Source organism: Cetorhinus maximus, chromosome 4, assembly GCF_964194155.1.
Source record: "Cetorhinus maximus chromosome 4, sCetMax3.hap1.1, whole genome shotgun sequence".
Lineage (NCBI taxonomy): Eukaryota > Metazoa > Chordata > Chondrichthyes > Lamniformes > Cetorhinidae > Cetorhinus > Cetorhinus maximus.
In genome coordinates this window covers 132,290,059-132,314,210 of record NC_135882.1, presented here as the reverse complement: position 1 = coordinate 132,314,210, position 24,152 = coordinate 132,290,059, and the positions used below count along the sequence as shown (strand labels likewise).

The 24,152-nt window shown below is 41.9% G+C and overlaps 1 protein-coding gene across 1 annotated transcript in view; it reads right to left on the bottom strand.

Annotated features, from left to right (window-relative positions):
• The window catches only part of LOC144679901 (KAT8 regulatory NSL complex subunit 1-like), a 189,679-nt gene that overhangs the window by 21,273 nt on the left and 144,254 nt on the right, over window positions 1-24,152 (bottom strand). Inside the window, exons 6-9 of the mRNA XM_078540846.1 lie at window positions 23,817-23,982; window positions 22,528-22,695; window positions 10,451-10,594; window positions 9,333-9,493 (exon numbers count right to left, since the gene is read on the bottom strand). Coding sequence (XP_078396972.1) covers window positions 9,333-9,493; window positions 10,451-10,594; window positions 22,528-22,695; window positions 23,817-23,982 — 639 coding nt within the window. The remainder of the gene's footprint in view (window positions 1-9,332; window positions 9,494-10,450; window positions 10,595-22,527; window positions 22,696-23,816; window positions 23,983-24,152) is intronic.

Sequence of the window (24,152 nt, the reverse complement as noted above, 5' to 3'; positions counted from 1 at the left end):
AAGTTTGATGTACACAGTTCTGATTTCCTTTCATGTCTTATTGACATGACAATTAAGATCCAGGGCACAGCAGCCAAGTTCACAGTCTCAAGAGTCAGAAATTTAGATGCAGCAATTGCCATGGTAGCCACCAAACATTTAAATGCCTCCATTCTCAGTTAAGTGCTATGTCTGTGGGAAAGTCTGTCATATACAGAGAGCATGCAGGAATAGAAGAAACAGTAACGCTTCAGGTCGTGGTAAAGCTCCAGATCGCAGCCATGTGCCAGATTGAGGTGGTTGTGATAGATCTAAAGTTAGTTCAGGAGTCTGGAAATCCTCAAATGTACATACAATAGATATGGAAACAGAAGTTGATGTTAGAAAGCAGGAAGATCAAGAGTTATACTCTGTCAGAGGACAAGATAAAAAGTACATGGAAGATGACAGTAATAGGGCTGAAGATATAATTCCAGTGTCCACAGTAAAAATTAAGCTGGAGATTCATAACTTACTTTCATTATTGATACGGCTGCAGCTGTGCTTTTATTTCAGAAGGAGAACACAAAAAGTCCCTAAGTCACATTCCCTTATGCAAATCTGGTGTAAAACTGACTAGTTATTCCAGTAACAATATTCCAGTGTTAGGTGAAGTTAGGGTTGGAGTGGAATACGATGATCCATCCTATTATTTGCCATCAAAAGTAGTAGGGGGGAGCTAAGTCTCCCTATTGTGAAGAAATTGGCTGAAAATACAGTTAAATTGGGTTGAATCATTTACAGTAGAGATCAGTAAGAGTACATCTGTCAGTGAGGAAGTGCTGAGGCAGCACAAAGTAGTCTTTGAACAAGTAGGACCAACTGATAAAATTTACCATCAGTACGATATTAAATAAGTTAGCTGGTCATGCAAACGTGGACATTCTTTCATGATTTCCCGTGAACACTGATTCATTTCCAGCCACCGAGTTACCTGTGAATTACAGGACTCCGTGTTAAATATTCCTGGATACAAGGTGTTCAAGGAAGATAGGAAAAGAAAGAAGAGGAGTGGCGGTATTGATCATTGCAGTGCTGGAGAAAGGGGAGGACCCAAGGGGTCAAGGGCAGAATCTATTTGGATAAAACTATGGAACAAAAAGATGCAATTACATTGCTTGGTGTAGTCTACAGGCCACCAACTAGTGGGACGGACGTAAAGGAACAAATTTTCAAGGAATTACAAAGAGGTGCAAAAATTATACAGTACTTATAATGGGGGATATTAATTATCCAAATATAGATGGGGTCAAGAGTTCCTACAGTGTATTCAGGGAGAATTTTCTTCAGCAGTATGTTTCCAGTCCAATGAGGAAGGACGCACTGCTAAAGCCGATTCTTGGAAATCAGGTTGGCCAAGTTTAGGAGACAGTAATCATTGTATCTTAAGGTTGAGGTTGACTATGGAAAAGGACAAAGAACAGTCCCGAGTAAGAGAAGTTAACTGGAGGAAAGCCAACTTCGATGAGCTGAGAACAGATCTAGATGGAATAAGCTGGGGTCGAAGGTTGGCAGGGAAAATGGTTATTGATCAATGGCCAAATGGCCTCCTTCTGCGCCGTACCAATTTTATGATTGTGTGACATACACAAATAACATGCCAGTAATTGCAGAGAAATTAGTCAGGAAACTAGCAAGGGCATGTTGCTCAGTAAAATGCTCAGTGGCTGGCGTAAACAGTATGATTTGCAGGAGTATTTCACTCAAGAGAAATTAAGTGATCATGGATCAAGGCTATCTTTTATGGGGTTTAAGGGTCATTATTACACCAAGGTTTAGAGAGAGATTGTTCAAGGAGCTTGGTCAAGAGCACACAGGGATAGACTATATGAAAGCAGTAGCAAATAGCTATTTCTGGTATCCAAAGGTAGACAGAGATATTGACCACAGAATTGTTGCAACACAGGAGGCCATTCAGCCCATCATATCTGCACTTGCTCTCCAAATGAGCAATGCAACTTGTGCTATTTCCCGCCTTCACCCTATACCTCTGCACATTCTTCCTTTTTTTTTTGCATGCTATCGTAAAATAGCAAGCAGCTTCATGGAAAGAAAAATAACTTTGGTGAAAAAGTTGTAATGATCAACACAACTTTGACAATTATATATACAATAATTCGCTAAGAGAACACAGTTAAAAAAGAAAGGTTTGTATAATATTTATCATTCCAGGCAGTTGAAGAGAGTTGGTGAAGAGTTTGAAGTGTGTCTCACAATGAGAAATGATCCAAAAGTTCCTTTCATCCCATGGTCAAACACGCAAAGAAACGTATAAATGTATACATGTTGTTTTCTTTTAAGTGGAAGGAAGAGTATCTTGTTTTGATCGATAGCTATAGCAAGTGGATAAATGTTGAGTCTATGCTCAATATCTCAAGTGCCAAAACTACTAAGGTTTTGAGAAGTTGGACTGCAATTTATGGGTTGCCAGAGATTTTGGTGTCAGATAATGGTTCACAATTTACATCTGAAGAGTTTGATAATACATATTATTTTCTTTAAGGCCCAGTGGTTGCAATATTCCCCTATTTATACAGCTATGCGTCGCAATCAAAATAATCCCGTTATTTTAAAACGAGTACAAAATAGGAGCTTAAAAAATGAGGAAACTGCCTGTTAGTAGCATTTAACTGTCAATCATCTTTTAGAGATTGCTTGAATAGAGGCTAATTACTGTGTGCAGCACATGTAACTTTGGTGAGGCTCAAAACATGTATAAAGTAAGCAGTATCTGCTAATGCACAGAGCTGTCGTAAAAGGAGTGCAGCATACAGTGCAAAGCTCAGGAATTTGATGAGATGGGAATTCAGTGCAGAGGGAGGAAGGCAGAGCTGCATTTTTGCCTCCAATACTTGTATTGGCTGTTGTAAGCTTCAGGCAGTATTTAAAGTTTTTGTCCAGTGGTTAGTGCTTAGTGCAGTTAGTATGTAGACAAATAAAAAACTTAAAATAAATACATAAATTGTATAAATCTAAACTAAGATATGTCAGAGAATCTGGGCTGCTGCACATGGAAGTTCACAGAGAGCAATATGGTCTCAAGCAAAGGTAACTGCAGTAGATATCGATGTTTCAAATCTGTCCGACTCATTGAACTGGAAGTGAGTTGGAGACACTCCAATACATAAGAGAGGGGGAGCAGTATCGAGATAGTTTGCTCCAGAATTCTGTCACACCTCATAGAAAGGTGCAAGTTTGGAATATGTTCGGTATGACCGATAGTTTGCAGAGTAAGGGGCACCCAAGTAAGATAAAGAACAAGGAACTGCAGCAAGTAATCCTATTCTACAGGTTAGATGTACTTGCTACCTGTGATGATAAGGATGAAGACTTTCACAAGGACAACCAAAATACAGACCATCACACTTGAGTAGGAGGCTGCCCAAAGGAGGATTGAGGGGAAGGATAATTTGGTAGTTGTAGGGGATTCAATAATTACAGTGACACATAACATCCTCTGTAAGAAGGATTGAGAGTCCCAAATGGGATGCTACCCATTCTTTCCCCCTTTGGGGTATAAACTGGCCTTTATCACTTCAATTTTTTTCGAACACCTCCCACCAATCATCTGTAGTTTCTTCCATCATCATCAGATTTGCCCAGTTTACTTTGGTTTCTGTGAAGATTTGCTATCTCATTGGCTTGAGTCAGCCTTACCTAAATATAGGATTTTAGCATTTCTCCCTTTCAAACAGTATGTTGAACTGAATCATATTATGATCACTGTTAGATAAATATTAATGTACCATTCAGCTGTCAACTAACTCTGTCTCATTACTTATTATTAAATCTAATATAGCCTGCCCCATGTTGGCTCGAGGACATACTACTGCAGAAAACTCTCTCAAGAAATTCACAACCTTTCAAACATGAGTTCATCTGCTTGTTCCAATCTATCTGAAAGCAATAAAGGCCAGTTTATACCCCAAAGAGAGAAAGAGTTCTACCTGCCAAAAAAAGACAGCAATGGACAAGTAAATTGGTAAGAGACAATGTAAGAATAAAACAAAAGGTATTCAAAGATACAAAAAAACACAGATCCTGGTGAATCGGTAAGATTCAACGAACAGCAAAGGTTGACAAAACAGACAGTGAGTGCAATAAAAAGGGAGTAAGAAAAGAAACTTGCAAGAGATATCAAAATCAACCCAAAATATCTTTACAATTACATTATGAAAAAGCAGATGGCCAAAAGCAACAATGCTAGTCTCTTGAAAACTGATGAATGATGATAATGTCAATGAAAAGAAGTAAATTAGCATGCTGAATAATTACTTTGCATCAATATTTTCAGTCAAGGAATAGGTTACCATGCCAGATATCACAAGGATACTATTTTTGTATCAGGGACAGCCCTCACCAACATTGACATTACCAAAGTAACAGTCAAGAAAACAATGGCACTAACAAGCAATAAATTCCAAGGACCAGATTGTTTCCATCCCAGCATTTTAAAGGAAGAAGCTCAGAACATTGCAAATGCCCTAACTATAATCTTCTAAAGTTGCCACGATTCAGAAGCCATTCCTTTGACATGTGCAATTTTCCAATCTGTTATTTAAGAAAGGAGAGATAGAGAAACTAGGGAATTATAGACCAATTAGACTAACATCTATTATCAGGAAATTATTAGATTATACAATTAAGGATAGGATGAATGAATACCTTGAAATTGTTCAACTATCAGAGAGAGGGAGCTTGGTTTATAAACAGTAGGTCACACCTGACAAACCTGATCAAATTTTTTGAACAGATGATCGAAATTGTGGACAGGGGAATGTCTATGGATGTTATGTAACTCTTTCGAGTACATTCACAGTTCTTGACTTTTTTTTTCCGGGAGTGGGACATGAACCCACAACCTTCTGACTCAAAGGTGAGGGTGCTATGAACTGAGCCACAGCGTTATGTATATGAACTTCCAGAAGGCTTTTGATAATGGCACTCTTAAGAGACTGTTAACTAACACTGAAGCCCATGGAACTGAAGGGTAAACTATTGACCTTATTAGGAAATTGGGTGAGCAGCAGGAGACAGATTAGGGACAATGAGCATGTACTTGATTTAGCATAATGTGACTAGTGGTGTTCCATGAAAGTTAATGTTGGGGCCTCAACTTATCATCATAATTGATGGGACAGAAAGCCATATATCCAAATTTGCTGATGACACAGAGATAGGTAGCACTGTAAGTAGTGTAGATGCAAGTATAAAATTACAAAGACATATTAATATATTAAGTGAACAGGCAAGACTGCAGTAAATGGATTCCAATATAGTCAAATTTGAGGTCAGCCACTTTGGCCGCAAAAAGGATACAACAAGGCACTTTCTAAACAGTGACAAGCGCAAAACAATGGAGGTCAGAGGAGACCTGGGGGTCCAGGTACATAGATCATTAAAATGTCAAGAAAAGATAGGAGAAAATAATCAAAAAGACGAATGGAATGCTGGCTTTTACACCTAAAGCACTGGAATACAAGGGGGTAAGAAGTAATGCTTCAGCTATAAAATGTCCTGGTTAGGCTACATCTGGAGTACTGAGTGTAGTTCTGGGCACCGCGCCTTTGGAAGGATATAACGGCCCTGGAGAGAGTGCAGCATTCATTTACCAGAATGATACTTGGACTGCAAGGGTTAAATCACAAGGAGAGATTACACAAATTAGATTATATTCCATGGATTTTAGATGGTTAAGGGGTGATTTGATCAAAGTTTTCAAGATATTAAAGGGAACAGAGAGGATAGATAGAGAGAAATATTTCCGCCTGTTGTGGGTCTAGTACTTGGGAGGGGTTTCGAATCTAAAAATTAGAGCCAGGCCTTTCAAAAGTGAAATTAGGAAACACAAAGTGGTGGAAATTGGTAGTTTTTTCTAAGAAAATGGGAATAAATGTTAATTTCAAATCTGAGATTGATAAGATTCTTGTTAACCAAAGGCATTAGGGGATATGCAGATCAGCCCTGATCTCACTGAATGGCAGAAAAGGCTCAAGGGGCTTAATGGTCTACTCTGTTCCTAGGCCCCATTTAGTTAAAAAATCACAAAAACGCAAATTTATCTCAGAACATGAGAAAATGGCACAGCAATTTGGTTTAATTGTCCCTGCTTCTTGAAGCTTCAAACCTCTTGGTATCCCTCAAAAAAGAACGAGGTCTGTCAGTACCTTGTAATATGGGCAAGGTTTGTATCTCCTGAGCCAGTTTAAAATGCTTTGGGAGCATAGAATCATCTAGCATCGAAGATGATCATTCAGTCCATTATGCCTGCATTGGCGTACTGAACCAGCTATCCAGTTAGGCTCACTCCATGCTCTATCCACAGCCCGGCAAATATTTCTCTTTCTCACTATTTTTCCAATTCCTTTTTGAAAGTTACCTCCGAATTTACTTCCAACACCCTTTCAGACAATGATTATCACAGCATAACAACTCGCTCTATTATGAAACCCAAACTTACCTCATTGAAGAGCACGGAGGTCGGGAACTTCAACTCCCGACAGGCCTCGGAGCTTTTGCATGTGCACAGACCGGGAGAAGGCTGCACATGCACAGTTTTACATTTTCACGTCCTGTGGCCCCAGCGCACATGTGCAAGGAAAAAAGGCGTGAAAACCTGGGTCAGGTGACCAGGAGCAGAGCACCATGGAACAGTAGTGTCCCAGGCAGGGGACAGGGAGAGGTCCCAAAGAAGAACCCAAGAGATGGGGACAGGTACAGAAAAAGATCCCAGTTCAGTTAAGAGAGCAGAGAAAAAGGGTTCCAAATAGAGAAAGGGCTGCGGGTAGCAGACTTGAAGTAAAGAGGGCTCAAGGGAAGCCCTGGTAATTGAAGAGGGCTCAGGGGACACCTGGAAGATCAAAGGAGGCAGCCGAAGGTTGGTGACTCCGTGCTGCAGGCCGTTGAGGCAAACGTACCCCACTTTGAAGCAGTGGTGTTCTGCTTGGTGCAACCAAAGAGCTGCAGTTGTGCTTGTGAATTGATGCTTGAGTGCATTTTCAGGAATCCAGGGAAATGAAATCTCAGGAGATGAGATTGAAAGCCTGCGAGGTGGGCCGTTGTTGAAGCCATTAGAGTTGGAGCGACATTTGGAGAGAATTCCAAGGCAATATCTTCGAAGGTGAGGACTGGAATCCCTCGTGAGAGAGACAGAGTTTCAGTGAGATTGGTTGACTTTCAGTGTTACTGAGGTCTGGGTGGGTTGTTGAGGAATACATGGCATCTGTTTTGGTTGCATTTGGCATTTATTGTGCAGTGTGGTGCATTTGACCACAGCTTGCCTGTTAATTTACATGTACCTCACGTTAACCCTGAATGTTAGAATATAAGATAGATATGTAAATTGTTTTGATGAAAGCAAAATACTGTGGATGCTGGAAATTGTGGCTTTATTCTATTAGCAAGTATGTGAATCTCAACCTTTGCCCACAAAACAAAATGTTGGTCCCTAACCGGATATCACCAACAGCTTGGAGGTCTGGCCAAGGATCATAACAGCTGTGTAACACAATTTCTTATCTTCCCTGAGGTTCTTTTATCAATTATCTTAAATCCCTCCTACCAGTGGAAACAGTTTCTCCTCATTTACTCAACAAGAACATTCATTAAATCGCCTCATAACCTTTACTGATTGAACAATCCCAGCTTGTCCAGTTTCTTAACCTAACTGAAGTTCCAGCCTTTGTAGATAAGGGTGTAAGAAATAGGAGCAGGAGGAGACTACATGGCCCATGAAGTCTGCTACGTCATTCAATATGATCATGGTTGATCTTCGGCTTCAACTCCACTTTCCTTCCTGCTCCCCATATTCCAAGATTCCCTGAGACATCAAAAAACTGTATATCTCAGCCTGAAATATATTCAACGATGGAACATCCACAACCCTCTGGGGCCAAGAATTCCAAAGATTTTCAACTTTCCAGTGAGTATTTCTCCTCAGCTTAGTCCTAAATGATTGCCCCTTATCCTGAGACTGTGCCCCCATGTTCTTAGATTCCCTTGTCAAGGGAAACAGCTCTCAGTGTCTACTCCGTCAAGTCCCTTCAGAATCTTGAATGTTTCAATTTTAGATCAATTTCACTTTTCTAAACTCCAGAGAATATAGATCCAATTTTCTCAGCCTTTTATTACAGGACAAGCCTTTCATCTGAGGGACCAATCCAATGAACCTTCGCTGTACTGCCTCCACTCACTCATATCCTTTTGTAGCCTTTGTGTCCCCCTCACAGCTTGCATTCCCACTTAGTTTTGCATCATCAGCAAACTTAGATACATTGTTCTGTCTCTTTGGCTAAGTCAATGATATTCATAACTTGGTCCACAGGCCACCTCTCAGTGAAGGTTCATGGAGAAGGGGCAGCGAGCGGAGCAGAGGGGTGGCGAGCAGGGCAGAGGGATGAGCAGAAGGGTCGAGCAAAGCATTGCGCGGGTGTTAAGTAGGAAGAGCTATTAAGTAATTAAGAGTCAATAAGTTATAAAAGACATTAGTAACTGTACACTTGGCATATCTTTCATAATCATATTTTGTGTTTATGTACCAATATACCTTTTTGAAGAAATAAATGGTAATGAATGAAAAGTATTTTAAAATTCCACTTGTGGCCCAATATCCAAACTGGCCCCCACTATTAGTGGTCTAAGTCATTGATTGTGGATTGTAACTATCTGAGATCCCAGCATTGATCCTTGTAGCACTCCAATAGTCACAGCCTGCCAACTTGAAAATGTCCCTTTTATCCCTTGGCTTAATGTCCATTAATCAATCCTCTATCCATGCGAAAAAAAATGCCCCCAACCCCATGAGCCTTTATCTTGTGTATTAACCTTTTATGCGGTACCTTATTAAATGCCTTTTGGAAGTCCAAGTATACTACATCATTGGTTCCCCTTTATCTACCCTACCAAGTTATATCCATAAAAAACTCTAATAAATCTATCAAACACAATACCCCTTTCATAAATCCATGTTGACTTGTTCTTATCGTGCCATGATTTTCAAAGCACATTGTTAAGATATCCTTAATAATAGATTCCAGCAGTTTCCCAGTAATTGATGTCAGACTAACTGATCTGTAACTCCCCATTTTCCCTCTCTTCCTTTTCTTGAATAGCAGTGTTACATTTATTAAGTTCTAAACTGCTGGGACCATTCCAGAACCTAGAGAATTCAGGAAAATCATAAGCAGTGCATCCACTATCTCCTTTAGAATCCGAGGATGTAGGTCATCAAGTCCTGGGGATTTGTCAGATTTTAGTCCCTTAAGTTTTTCCAGTACTGGGCGCATTTCAAATCATGAACTTATGCTTTAACTTACTGGTGTAGATGTAGTGGATGATGCTGGTTGATTGTGTACAACTGAAGGGAGAATATCGGTGTACGAAGGCGACTGGTGCATCACTGAACTGGGTTTTGGAGTCTGGGGGTTCAGTAATGATGGGGATGAACTTGAAACTGCTTTGTGTCGTTTATTGAGCCCTGTGTGGAAGGAAAGTAACACAAAGTTAGCACTGCTCAGTACATCATTCATTCCTTCCTATGTTTTGGGAGATAACAGGTAATGCCTTATAAATGTCCCCATTCTCCCTCCTTCCCTCTTCCTCCTCCTTACCCCACCCTACCTTTCTCCTGCTACCCCTGGTCCTGCGTCCCCTGTGCCTAATCTTCCCACCCCATCCACACTGCATCATTGCAACACAGTTTGATGTGTGTTAATAGAGGGAGCGGGGGAGTATGCCCGGTTCCAGCTCCTAGACACTCTTTCCAACAAGGACTAGTGGATTTTTGCACGTTGCTTTTGAATAAAATAAATCTTCGGTTGGCTTGTTCACAAGAACGAAAAGAATTTAATGAAATGGCATGTCTATCTGTTGATGTGTGATAGAAAGTAACAGAGACATATTAAAATTCTGCAGTAGGGCATACACTTCCTATGCATGAACCTTACTTCCAGCTGTCAACATATTTTGTCACACTTTTCTGTAAACATTTACCATTTAAATCGCTATGTCAACATAACCTAATTTTGCTGTGTTAACTGTTAAAATATAGTTGCAGGCCACAAGGTGGATCAAGTTTATGATGTCATTATTCCAACTCTATTTCCATCCCATGTAATTCATCAACTGACCATAAGCAAAACAACAGACAATTTACTTTGATTAACAGATGGCTACATTTATAGCCAGAACTCTCAAAGATTGGTTACTTTGGGCAAGGCACTGAAGGCTGGAATTTGGAAATGGAGGAGTGAAGTTGAATAAAAAGGGTTAAGGAAGAAATATTAAAAATGACAGAACTGGCCTGATCAAATGCAGAAAATGATTGCTGAAGACAGGGTTCTGACCACTAACAGTCAAATCAAATCCTACCAGAAACAATCCACACTACTTGGTGAAATCATGATATCGGGTATTTCTGCACAGGCTCACTTACCTAAGTTGAAGGATGACCTCTGCTTCTTTATCTGTGTGTTGAGTTTTTCTGTGAAAGGATCAATTTCTGTTTTGGAGATAGGCTGCCAGTGACCTAGTCGTTGTTTGAAGACCTTTTCCGATCCATTTCTGCTTTGCACATATTCTGAGGGGTAATAAATAAAGCATATGGATCAGAATAGATGAAGGAAGGCATGTGACCCATCTAGCTCATCCTTTCATAGAAATCTACAGCTTCTCCCACTGTAACATGGGAGGCTCCCCTATCCAAAAATCCTTCCTTCCAGCTCCCAAGAAAACATAAATTCAGATTTTGCAACACATTAAGACAGTAAACCAATCAAGTTTCTTTTTAAAACATATTTTCTAAGTCAAATCTCCTATCTCTTCTAATAATAATTAGTATTTATACAGCATCTTAAACATCTCAAGGTGTTTTACAGATAGACAGAGGAAAATGGATGATGAACAGAGATTAAAAGTTGTGACTGAAAGCTTGGCTATGAAATGTTTTGAGAAGCATTTCAATGAAGAGAGTAGAGAGGTTTAGGGAGGTAATTCCAGAAATTAGGACTCAGGTGTCTGAAAGCTCAGTCTCCAATGGTGGGGTGAAAGGAAGACAACTTAGATGGAACAGAGTATTTGAGGGTGAAATCAGATAATTCATACAGACTCTGAATTGAACCCAATACCTTCTGGTTATATGGCTCAGATTCAGTTACAATTTTTATACATTCTTTTAATACAAAATAACAAGAATAAAAAATTAAAACAAAAAGCTAAAAGCTACTGCGGATGCTGGAAATCCAAAACAAAAACAGAACCACCTGGAAAAACTCAGCAGGCCCGGCAGCACCGGCGGAGAAGAAATCAGCCAACGCCTCGAGCCCTCATGGCCCTTCGGCAGAATAAAAAATTGTCCCACTAAAGCATAATCAGACAAAAACTGACATCAAGCTAAAGGAGGAGGCATCATCAAGTATGACCAGAAGCACAGAGGTGGATTTTAAAAAAGGTCTTAAAGGAGGAGATGGAAAGGTTAAAGGAGGGACTTTTAGAGCCAAGGGCAAAAAAGGCTTTTGACATGGCCGCCAATAGCGAGGGAAAATATATACATATAAAATTAAGGCCCAGGAAATTTCTTCAGCACAAAATGAAGCACGTAACCTGAAATCCTGGCGAAGCATAGCTGGCAGTTCAAGTGTCTCAGAACAAGTTAGATAAAAAGCTTATTCAACAATGCACAATCCGTAGAACCATAGAAAAGTCACAGCACAGGAGGCCGCCATTTGGCCCATCTTGTCCATGCCAGCCCGAGGACACCCAGGTGCCCTTTCTAAACCCACCTTCCTGCACCCGGCCCATAGCCCTGCAGCTTACAGCACTTAAGGTGCAGATCCAGGTACTTTTTAAAAGAGTTTAGAATTTCTGGCTCTACCACCAACTTGGGCAGTGAATTCCAGACACCCACTGCCCTCTGCATAAAAAAGGTTCCTCGGCCTCCAGTAGCTGGCTGCTACTTTGCTGCAGGGAAGCCCAGAAAGCAGCGGGAGTTCAGAGAGAGCTCATTAAACTGAGGAGAGAGAGAGAGCCGGGTGTTTACATATTAAATCTAAAAGTGACATCACAGGAGTCCTGTAAGTTGATTGGTTGGTAAGTATAGGCCTTTCCGGACTTAGCACAGAGACAACGATTAGTGAGTGATAGGTAAGTTTTTTATTATACCATTCTGTAGTAAACACTTTATATAAAGTTCGAGGTATGTCAGCGTAGCTCGGTCATGTGGAATGTGCATCCTGCGTGATGTGGAAAGTTTTGCAGGCACAAAGTGCCCTCGATGACTACATCTGCAGGAAGTGTCACCAGCTGCAGAAATTTCAGCAGCGCTGGAGTCACTGTGGTGCATCTGCAAGGCTGAGGATTACGTGGATAGCATGTTTAGAGAGGTGGTTACACTGCAGCTAAGTGGGGGAATGGGTGACTGGCAGAGTATCTAAGAGAAACAGGCAGGTAGTGTAGGAAACCCCTGAGGCTATCTTGCTCTTTAACCGTTTTTCAAATTTGGATACTGGTGAGCGAGATAGTTCCTCAGAGGGCTGCAGCAACAGCCAACTTCAAGGCACACGGGTGGCTTAGCTGCACAGGAGGAGAGAAGGAAGAGTTGAAATGCTATAGTGGTATGTGGTAATAGTTAGGGGAGCAAACAGGCATTTCAGCGGCCGTAGATGTGACTCCAGGATGGTATGTTGCCTCCCTGGTGCCAGGGTCAAGGATGTCACAGAGCGGCGGCTAGCATTGTTTTGGGGAAGAGTGAACACTGAGAGGTTGTGGTCCACATTGGGACCAATGACACAGGTAGGGATAGGGGCCTTACGGCAGATTTTAGGGAGTTAGGAAGGGAATTAAAAACAGGACCTCAAGTGCAGCGATCTCCGGATTACTCCCAGTGACACGTGCTAGTGAGCATAAGAATAGGAAGTTTGAGCAGTTCAACATAAGGCTGGAAAAATGGAGTAGGCGGGAGGGCTTTCAATTTCAGAGACATTGCAACTGGTTCTGGAGCAGGTGGGACCTGTACAAAATGGACTAGTTACACGTTAACAGGACTGGGACTAATATCATGCTAGTGCTGTTGGGGAGGGTTTAAACTAGATTGGCAGGGGGATGGGATCCTAAGGGGAAATTCAGAGTAGAAAGGAGAAAAACTGGCAGTGGGAAGAAAAGTATTAACTGATAAGGAGGATATATCAGAGAGCAGTATCAAGGTAAATAGAATACTTGGAGAGGACAGTAGTAAATCATTAGATGGGGTCAGAATAAGGTGGAAAGTAAAAAAAAGCCTAAATCATGCTTAATGTGCATGTATGTGAATGCATAGAGTGCAGTTAACAAGACTGGTGAGCTACAGGCACAGGTTGAGAAATGGAATTATGATGCTACTGCTATAACAGAGACCGGGCTCAATGAAGGGCAGGACTGGGCATTAATTAATCCTGGGTACAAGGTGTTAGGAGAGACAAGAAAGGAAGAAAAGGTAGGCAGGGGAGGGGGCAGTGGGAGTATTGATTAAAGATGCCATTACAGAACTGGAGAGAGAGGATGTTCCAGAGGGTTCAAGGACAGAATCTCTCTGGCTAAAGGTAAGGGTTGAAAAAGGTGCAATAACATTAATTGGTAGTAAGCAGACCACCAACCAGTGGAAGGGATGTAGAGAAACAAATTTGCAAAGAAATTACAGAGAGGTACAAGGATTAGATTAATTATAATGGGGGACAGTAATAGTACAAAAGGCTAGAGGTGCTAGAGTTCCTGAAATATGTTCAAGATAATAAGCAGAGTGAGAGAGGAAGTACTGGGGCAACTGACATCCTTGGAGATAGATAAGTCACCAGGGCTGGATGGATTGTATCCCAGGCTGTTAAAGGAAGCCAGGGTGGAAATAGCGGATACTCTGAGGATCATTTTTTTATCCTCACTAAATACAGGCAAGGTACCCGGAGGATTGAAGGTCTGCAAACGTTGTACCATTATTTAAAAGGGGTGCAAGGGATAGGCCAGAAAATTATAGACCAGTCGGACTGACTTCAATGGTGGGCAAATTATTGCAATCAATTCTGAAGGACAGGATAAACTGTCACTTAGAAAGGCACGGGTTGATCAGGGACAGTCGGCATGGTTTTGTTAGGGGAAGATTGTTCTTGCTAACTTAATAGAATTTTCTGAGCAAGTAACAAGGAGGATTGATGAGGCTAGTGAAGTGCATGTTGTCTACATGGATTGTAGGAAGGTATTTGACAAGGTCCCACATGGCAGACTGGTCAGAAAAGTGAGATCCCATGGGATATAGGAGAAGGTAGCAAGTTGGATCCAAAATTGGCTCAGAGACAGGAAACAAAGGGTAATGGTCGATGGATGTTTTTGCGAGTGGAAAACTGTTTCCAGTGGTGTTCCACAGGGCTCAGTGTTGGGGCCCTTACTGTTTGTTGTATATATTAATGATTTGGACATAAATGTGCGAAGTATGATTGGAAAATTTGCAGATGACACAAAAATTGGCTGTGTGGTTGATAGCGAAGAGGATAGCTGTTGTCTCCAGAATGATATCAATGGTTTGGTTGAGTGGGCAGAAAAGTGGCAAATGGAATTCAATCTGGAAAAGTGAGAGGTAATACATTTGGGGAGGGCAAACAAAGCAAGTGAATACTCAATAAACAGGAGGATATTGAGAGAGGTTGAGGAAGTGAGAGATCTTGGAGTGCATGTCCACAGGTCCCTGAAGGTGCCAGGACAGGTGGATAAGGTGGTAAAGAAAGCATATGGAATGCTTTCCTTTATTGGACGAGGTATTGAATACAAAAGCAGGGATGTAATGCTGGAACAATATAAAACACTGGTTAGGCCACAGCTGGAATTTTGTGTACAGTTCTGGTCACCACGTTACATGAACGACATAATTGCTCTGGAGAGAGTACAGAGAAGATTTACAAGAATGCTGCCAGGGCTTGAAAGTTGCAGCTATGAGGAAAGATTGGATGAGCGAGGATTGTTTTTCTTAGCACAGAGGAGGCTGAGGGGTGACCTAATTGAGATGTACAAAATTATGAAGGGCCTAGAGAGGGTAGACAGTAATGACTTGTTTCCCCTAGCTGAGGGGTCAATTACCAGGGGGCATAGATTTAAGGTGATTGGTAAAAAGGATTAGAGGGGACATGAAGGAAAACTTTTTCACCCAGAGTGTGGTGGGCGCCTGGAATTCACTGCTGAAATTTGTGGTTGAGGCTGAATTGCTCAACTTCATTTAAAAAGGTACTTGGATCTGCATCTGAAGTGCTGTAACCTATAAGGCTGTGGACCAGGTAATGGAAAATGGGCAGCTAGTTTCTTTTTCTGGCCAGCACAGACATGATGAGCTGAATGGCCTCTTTCTGCGCTACGGTTCTATAACTTTCTGCAGCAGTATATTCTCAGTCCAGTGACAGCCATGCACTGTTTGACCTGGTTCTGGGAAAAGAGTTGGCCCAAGTGGATCAAATATCAGTGGGAGAGTATCAAGGGGATAGTGACCATTATATCATAAAATTTGCAGATGATACGAAGACTGGAAACATTGTCAACTGCGATGAGGATAGTCTTGAACTTGAAAAGACATGTTGGTGGATTGGGCAGACAAGTTTTTTTAAAAATCTATTCATGGGACGTGGGCGTCACTGGCTAGGCCAGCATTTATTGCCCATCCCGAATTGCCCTTGAGAAGGTGATGGTGAGCCGCCTTCTTCAAATGCTGCAGTCCATGTGGTGTAGGTATACCCACAGTGCTGTTAGGGAGGGAGTTCCAGAAGTTGGACCCAGCAACAGTGAAGGAACGGCAATATATTTCCAACTCATGATGGTGAGTGGTTTGAAGGGGAACTTCTAGGTGGTGAAGTTCCCATGTGCCTACTGCCCTTGTCCTTCTAAAAGGTAGCAGTCATGGGTTTGGAATGTGCTGTTTAAGAAGCCATGGTGCATTCCTGCAGTGCATCTTGTAGATGGTACACACTGCTGCCACTGTGTGTCGGTGGTGGAGGGAGTGAATGTTTATAGATGGGGTGCAAATCAAGCGGCTTGCTTTGTCTTGGATAGTGTCTCCTGACCTCCGGCAAGTGGAGAGTATTTCATCACACTCCTGACCTGTGCCTTGTAGATGCTGGACAGGCTTTGGGGAATCAGGAAAAGTTACTTGCCACAGAATTCCTAGCCTCTGACCTGCTCTTGTAGCCACAGTATTTTTATGGCTAGTCCAGTTCAGTTTGTGGTCAAAGGTAACCCCAGGATGTTGACTGTGGAGGTTTCAGCGATGGCAATGCCATTGAAAGTCAAGCGGTGATGGTTAGATTCTCTCTTGTTGGTGATAGTCATTGCCTGGCACTTGTATGGTGTGAATATTACTTGCCACTTGTCAGTCCAAGCCTGGATATTGTCCACATCTTGCTACATTTGGACATGCACTGCTTCAGTATCTGAGGATTTGCAAATAGTGCTGAACATTGCACAATCATCATGAACATCCCCACTTCTGGCCTTATGATGGAAGGAAGATCATTGATGAAGCAGCTGAAGATGGTTAGGCCCAGGACACTACTCTGAGGAACTCGTGCAGTGATGTCCTGGAACTGAAATGATTGACGTCCAACAGCCACGATCATCTTCCTTTGTGCTATGTATGGCTCCGACCAGCGGAAAATTTCCCCCGATACCCACTGACTCCAGTTTTGCTAGGACTTCCTGATGCCACACTCGGTCAAATGCTGCCTTGATGTCAAAGCCAGTCACTCTCAACTCAACTCTGGCGTTCAACTCTTTTGTTCATGTTTGAACCAAGGCTATCTTGAGGTCAGGAGCGGAGTGATTCTGCCAGAATCCAAACTGAGTGTCAGTGAGCAGGTTATTGCTAAGCAAGTACCGCTTGATAGCACTGTTCCGTCACTTCCATCACTTTACTGATGATCGAAGAGTAGACTGATGGGACAGCAGTTGGCAGAGTTGGATTTGCCCTGCTTTTTGTATACGGGACATAGCTGGGCAATTTTCCACATTGCCGGGTAGATACCAGTGTTGTAGCTGTACTGGGGCAGCTTGGCTAGGAGCGCAGCAAGTTCTGGAGCATGTCTTCAGTACTATTACTGGAACATTGTCAGGGCCCACAGCCTTTGCAATATCCAGTGCCTTCAGCTGTTTCTTGATATCACGTGGAATGAATCGAATTAGCTGAAGACTGGCATCTGTGGTGCTGGGGACCTCCGGAGTAGGCCGAGATGGATCGCCCGTTCAGCACTTCTGGCTGAAGATTGTTGCAAATGCTTCAGCCTTATCTTTTGCACTGACGTGCTGGGTTCCTCCATCATTGAGGATGGGGATATTTGTGGAGCCTTATCCTCCAGTGACTTGTTTAATTATCCACCACCATTCGTGACCGGGTATGGCAGGACTGAAGAGTGCAGATGAAGTTCAATGCAGAGAAGTGCAAGGTGATTCATTTTGGCACGATGAATATGAAGAGACAATACAAAGGGAGAAACTCTGAAGGAGGTTCAGGAACAGAGGGATTCATGTATATGTATATAAATCATTGAAGATGGCAGGGCATGTTGAGAAAGCAGTTAATAAAGGACATAATACCTTAGGGTTTGCTGAAAAAAGAGACATATCTAAGCTTTTCACCTTGGACTCATCAGGACACTTTGAAAGAATAGCAGTATAAAGGGAAAACAACAATTTATACTGTATATGAAGAGAATGCTGATTAGTTGGCAACTGGCATTCCAATGGAGACAGCACCAATGATGGTAAGTGACCAGTTAACTGCCAGGTATTGTTTTAAATTTAAACCAGACAGCTTGACACTGATTGGTCAAGGCATTGCTCAGAGGAATGAATCAGCGAATAGCTGTCACTTAATTTGTTTAGCTGAAACAGGTGCAAAGTGTGTACATGTTCTTTCTATCTGCAAAGAACAGTGCCCTATGTATTAATATATGTAGCTTCCAGTACATACAAATGTGCCACACTGCAAGCCCGACTGACACTCAAATTGGTTGTCAGCATAATTATTAGCACACTGAGGATAATTTAGCAAACGTTGTCCAATTGCCGAATCACATCTAATGTTGGACACTGTGTTTTGAGTTTTGCAAACATTGGCTGGTTGGTTATGGTGTGTACCCTGCCTGTTGCAAACAGCGGCTGGAACATGCTGTTTGATACAATCCACCAGTCTTTGGGACGTATGGCCGACATATCTAGCATCACACTGGCACTGAAATTCATATACCCCATTGTTCATTTGCGTGAATGAGAGAATGAGGTTGGGGAAATAATAATGGGGAACCAGGAAATGGCAGAGGTGTTGAATAAATACTTTGCATCAGTCTTCACAGTAGAAGACACTAATAGCATACCAAAAATACTAAATAATCATGGGACAATAGGGGGGGAAGAATTAAGTACAATAACTATCACTAGAGAAAAAGTACTAGGGAAACTAATGGGGCTAAAGACCGATAAGTCACCTGGACCTGCTGGGTTACATCCTAGAATATTATAGGAAATAGCTGCAGAGATAGTGGATGTACTGGTAGTAATCTTCCAAGAGTCCTTAGATTCTGGAAAATCCCAGAGGATTGGAAAACTGCCAATGTAACACACTTACTCAAAAAGGGAGACATACAAAAAACAGGTGACTATAGATCAGTTAGCTGAACATCTGTCATTGGAAAAATGATGGAGTCTATTATAAAGGATGTAATAGCAGAGCATTTAGAAATGCATAATATAATCAAGCAGAGTCAGCATGGCTTCATGATGGGGAAATCATGCCTGACAAATTTATTAGGCTTCTTTGAGGAGGTAACAAGCAGGATAGATAAAGGGGATCCAGTAGATGTAATATATTTGGATTTCCAAAAGGCGTTCGATAAGGTACCAGACATAAGGCTACTTAATAAGAGCCCATGGTGTTGGGGGTGGTACATTAGCATGGATAGAGGACTGGCTAACTAATAGAAGACAGAGAGTTGGGATACGGGGCGCATTTTCAGGATGGCAACCTGTAACTAGTGGAATGCCACAGGGATCAGTGCTGGGGCTACAATTATTTACAAAAAACATTAATGACTTGGATGAGGGAAATGAATGTACTATCACCAGGTTTGCAGATGACACAAAAATAGTTAGGAAGGCAAGTGGTGAGGATGACACAAAGAGTGTACAGAGGGATATAGACAGGTTAAGTGAGTGGGCAAAAACGTGGCACATGGAACATAATGTGGGAAAGTGTGAGGTTATGCACTTTGGCAGAAAGAATAGAGGAGCTGAATATTATTTAAATGGAGAAAGCTGCAGCACAGAGGATGCTCGTACATGAATGCCAAAAAGCTAGCATACAGGTTCAGCAGGTAATAGGCAAGGCAAATGGAATGTTGCCCTTTATTTCAAAGGGAATGGTGTATAAAAATAGGGAAGTCTTGCTAAAACTATACAACGCACTAGTTAGACCACACCTAGAATACTTTGAACAGTTTTGGTCCCCTTTTCTAAGGAAAGATATATTGGCATTGGAGGCAGTCCAGAGAAGGTTCACTAGGTTGATCCCGGGTATGGAGGAGTTTTCTTATGAGGAGAGGTTGAGTAGGTTGGGCCTGTACTCATTGGAGTTTAGAAGAATGAGAAACGACCTTCTTGAAACATACAACATTCTTAGGGGGCTTGACAGGGTAAATGCTGAAAGGTTGTTTCCTCTTGTGGGAGAGTCCAGGACCAAAGGGCATAATCTCAGAGTAAAGGGGCGCCCATATAAAACAGAGATGAGGAGGAATTTCTTCTCTCAGAGGGTAGTGGTTCTGTGGAATTCTTTACTGCAGAGGGCTGTAGAGGCTGGGTGGTTAAGTATATTCAAGGCTGAGATAGACAGATTTTTAATCAGTAAGGAAATCAAGGGTTATGGGGAAAAGGCAAGAAAGTGGAGTTGAGGATTATCAGATCCGCCATGATCTCAATGAATGGAAGAGCAGACTCGATGGGTCAAATGGCCTACTTCTGCTCCTACGTCTTATGGCATTACGGTCTTATGTGATAGGCAAAAGGTCTTTTTGGCTTGACGGCAGCAACGTGTTGCGAGATACCTTGTACTTCCAGGGTAATCCGGGGTAGACTAGGCACTTTTCAGGGCCAAAAGTGACAGCCTTAGGCTTATGCACGAGTTTGCATGATATACAGTGCAAAATGATCTGATCAGGGTAGCCATTATCCTGCAGGATGCCTCTGATGCACCCTATTTCAGCATCAAGCTTGCATGGTGAGCAAATGGCTCGAGCCCTATTTACAAGGTTGATGATGAGACCAATCTTACAGCTTGTGGAACTGTAAGAAACCCAACGCATAGACTGATCAGTAAAGATAGGCTCGTGGTAGACCGTGGTAGAGAACCCCCTGGCAGATTTCACAACTAGAACGTCAAGGAAGGGGAGTTCATTTGACTGCTCCATTTCAAAGGTGAATTTAAGTGCATGCTGGAGCCCATTAAGACATGGAAGTAAATTGTTACATGCAGCTTCAGAATTAAATATAGTAAACGTATCATACACATATCGGAAATATGCGAGGGGTAGGAGGTTAGGTGTCAGTCCATCGAAGATACATTTCTCATGGAACCCAACAAAGATGCTTGTGAGATCTTAGCCCAGAGGGGATCCCATGGCAACACCATCTATTTTGGGCACACATGATGTCATTAAAAGTAGACTGAACTGCACAAGTTGCTGAGTTCATGAGTTCACTATATCATGGTGATTTACACCCGCCACTACTGAATGAATCAGTATTCAATGAACTTATGAACTCGGCAACTTGCGCAGTTGAATTCAGTTTTTATGACACCATTCAAGAGAGTACAAAGAAATTGAGGGCACAGATTCAAAATAATTGACAAAAGGAGTAAAGGTGACGTGAGGAAAGGTTTTTTCACCGAGAGGATGTTTGGAGTCTGGAATGAACTTCCTAGTGGGTGGTGGAGGCAGGTGCGATCGAGGTATTCCAAAGGAAATTGGATTGCTATCTGAAGAGAGAGAATGTGCAGTGTTACAGGGATAAGACAAGAGAGTGGGACTAGGTAGAATGCTCTTTCAGGGAGCCAGAATGGCCACCTTCTGCACTCTAAACATTCTGTGATTCTGTGATCAGCAAAGATGGCAGAACCAATATCATTACCAAAACAAAATACAAAGTTCGAAAATTTATTTTCACACTAAATATTAGTGTTTTACAAGTGGCTAGTGAACCAGGGACGAAAGGAGGGAGGAATATAATGCTATATTGGGAAGGGCAAGGAAATGGCATTAGATTAAAGAATTCAATTTTCTTTTAAGCAGGTTATAGGTCATCCTACTGATAATTACTGTTGACCCTCGCTTCCCTTTCATTCTAACCATTAAAATATCACTCATCTTTCATTTTTATCATTTCTGAAAAAGGGCTGTATAGCTGAAACATAAACCTGCTTTCGCCAAAGATGCTGACTGAGCTGTTGAGTGCTGCCAAGATTATCTGATTTTCGATCAAATTTGGGACAGTAGAGAGAATTTTGCTCTTAACTCATGCTGTGGTCTGTTTCTTGGGCTGTATAGCAGGTGCTTTACTCTGCGTTTAACCTGAGTTATACCTGCTCTGGGAGTGTCTGATGGGTCATTGTAGGGGTACTCGCACTCAATGCTTAACTAATCTCACACCATTCTGACGATTGCTCGATGTTGGTGAGATGTAAAATGTTTCATTGCCATCAGTGAGATCTTTTACCTTAAAGACCATTACAGAAAATGTTTTTTTAAAATCTAAGTACAAATAACAAATCACTAAATGTCCCCCTTGCTGAAGGCACAGCACATTTCACCAGCACTCAAACTGAACAAGATATAAATCCCCTCTCAGCTTTTAGTATCAAGGATATGGATCAAAAATTCTGATCTGTTCTCTGCCAGGACATCAGGAGTGTGCAAGTATTTAACTCCCTCATTTTTCTTTTCCTTCTACAATCTACAGAAGTTTAAAACAAATTTTGGCATAATTTAATCATTACTTTTTCTCTTCTATGTATGCCAGCTTGCTTTGTTGGCTGCACCGTCAGAGTCACGTTGTGGGTTCAAGCCCACTGCAGACTGGAGCATGTAAGCCAGGCTGACACTTCACTGCGTACCAAGGGAGTAATGTGCTTTCAGAGGAGCAGTTTGTTTCAGAATAGATGTTAAACTAAGGCCCCACCTCTCTAGTTAGATGGAAAACAAATCTACACTTTATTTGAAAAAAATAACATTCTCCCAGTGTCTAAGTTATAATTTGCTCCTCAGGCAACACCACCAAAAACAGATGACCAGGTCACTTATATTATTTGCCTTTAGCTGGGCCTTTGTGTGTGCAAATTGTGCAACAGTGAATGCACTTTAGAAGTATGTAATTGAACCTAAGTGCAAGCTCACGGTTTCGATCCTTGCTGCAAGGTGGCCCTTCAGCTACAAAGACTCCACTAAAAAAATTGAGCTGACAACTTACTGGCTGATGTGAGGAGAGATGAGACAAGTTTTTGACAGACTTTCTTTGCAGTGTCCTGGGGCCTCTGCCTCACTTGGGAAAACGACTTCAAAGACTTCAATTTCTGAGGTGGTTTCTGATGTTCTTCCTGCTTGAGTAAAGCTTCAAAGTGCACATGAAGAGGCGTGTCTGAAAACAAAACAACACAACAGTCAACCTCACCAACAAAGTTTACCCCTCACCCCTAACATACACAATTGGTAACTAAGGAGAATTGGTAACTAAGAACATTATTCATTGCACTCAACACATCGACTAGGTACAAACCGAGCAACTCAGCAGTCGTGAGTCCACATTCCATCACAGTGAATTGGAAAACTGAACTCAATTCAGTTGGGACGAGAAGCAGTTGGGGGGCGGCATGGTGGCGTAATGGTAATGTCACTGGACTAATAATCCGGAGGCCAAGGCTAATGCTCTGGGAACACGGGTTCAAATTCCACTACAGCAGCTGCTGAAATTTAAAATTCAGTTAATAAATCGGGAATTATAAAGCTAGTCTTAGTAATGATGACCATGAAACTGTCATTGATCGTCATAAAAACCCATCTGGCTCACGAATGTCCTTTAGGGAAGGAAATTTGCCATCCTTACCTAGTTGGCCTACATATGACTTCAGATCCACAGTAATGTGGTTGACTCTTAACTGCCCTCTGAAATGGCCGAGCAAGCCACCCAGTTCAAGGGTAATTAAGGATGGGCAACAAATGCTAGCCTTGACAGCGACACCCACTTCCCACAAAAGAATAATTAAATCTGGCTATATGCAGGCTGACTACAGATTATTTTAAAACCTGAAAGGTTGACAAGTATCCGTCAGGGAAGGAAACCTTTGATCCCCACTCAGTCTGGTCTACACAAGACAGTGAAGTTTTCTCCTACAGTCTGTCTCAGCAGTGTACTGGTCACTCACTGATAAAGGGATCTCTCCAATTAGCTATTTTTCAAATGCGCACCAATACTATGACAGCTGCAGGAGGTTTGACTGATCACCAGGTAAATATGGATGAAGGAAGCTATTTGTCCATATTGGTCAGCGCATCAAAGATAAAACCGTATTTCTTCCCCCTGAAAAATTGTGATGGGTGAGGGAGACAGGGGTGGGGTGGAGAAAAAAATTACTGAATACAAAAAAAAGGCAGAAAATAGAAGTGCACGTGCTTAATTTTATGCCAATTACACAACATTGAAGGGAAAGTGCATAACAACAATTAGTTTTAAATATAGTAGTGACATTGAAACACGCTCACCTTGAGGAAGCGACAAAATGGGGTGGTAGCAGGGCTCCATTATAGCCACACATTCCTCTGGAGACATACTAGGCTGATCCATAGCCTGCATCAGGGTTTTGGATCCACACAAAATGCACACATTGGGCCAGTCACAGCTACATTTGACGCTGAGGGGACGCTGGGCCTGGGAAAATGGATCACATGATGTAACAGTCGTATACGCGGTTTCTGCGTCAGATACGAGGAACAATTTAACTACTGTCAACTGGAATTAACTTTGAAATGCCATCACAATATTTCCCCCTTTTTCTCTCCTCTCCTACTGAAAATGCTGACTCTTGCTAGGATCTGCTT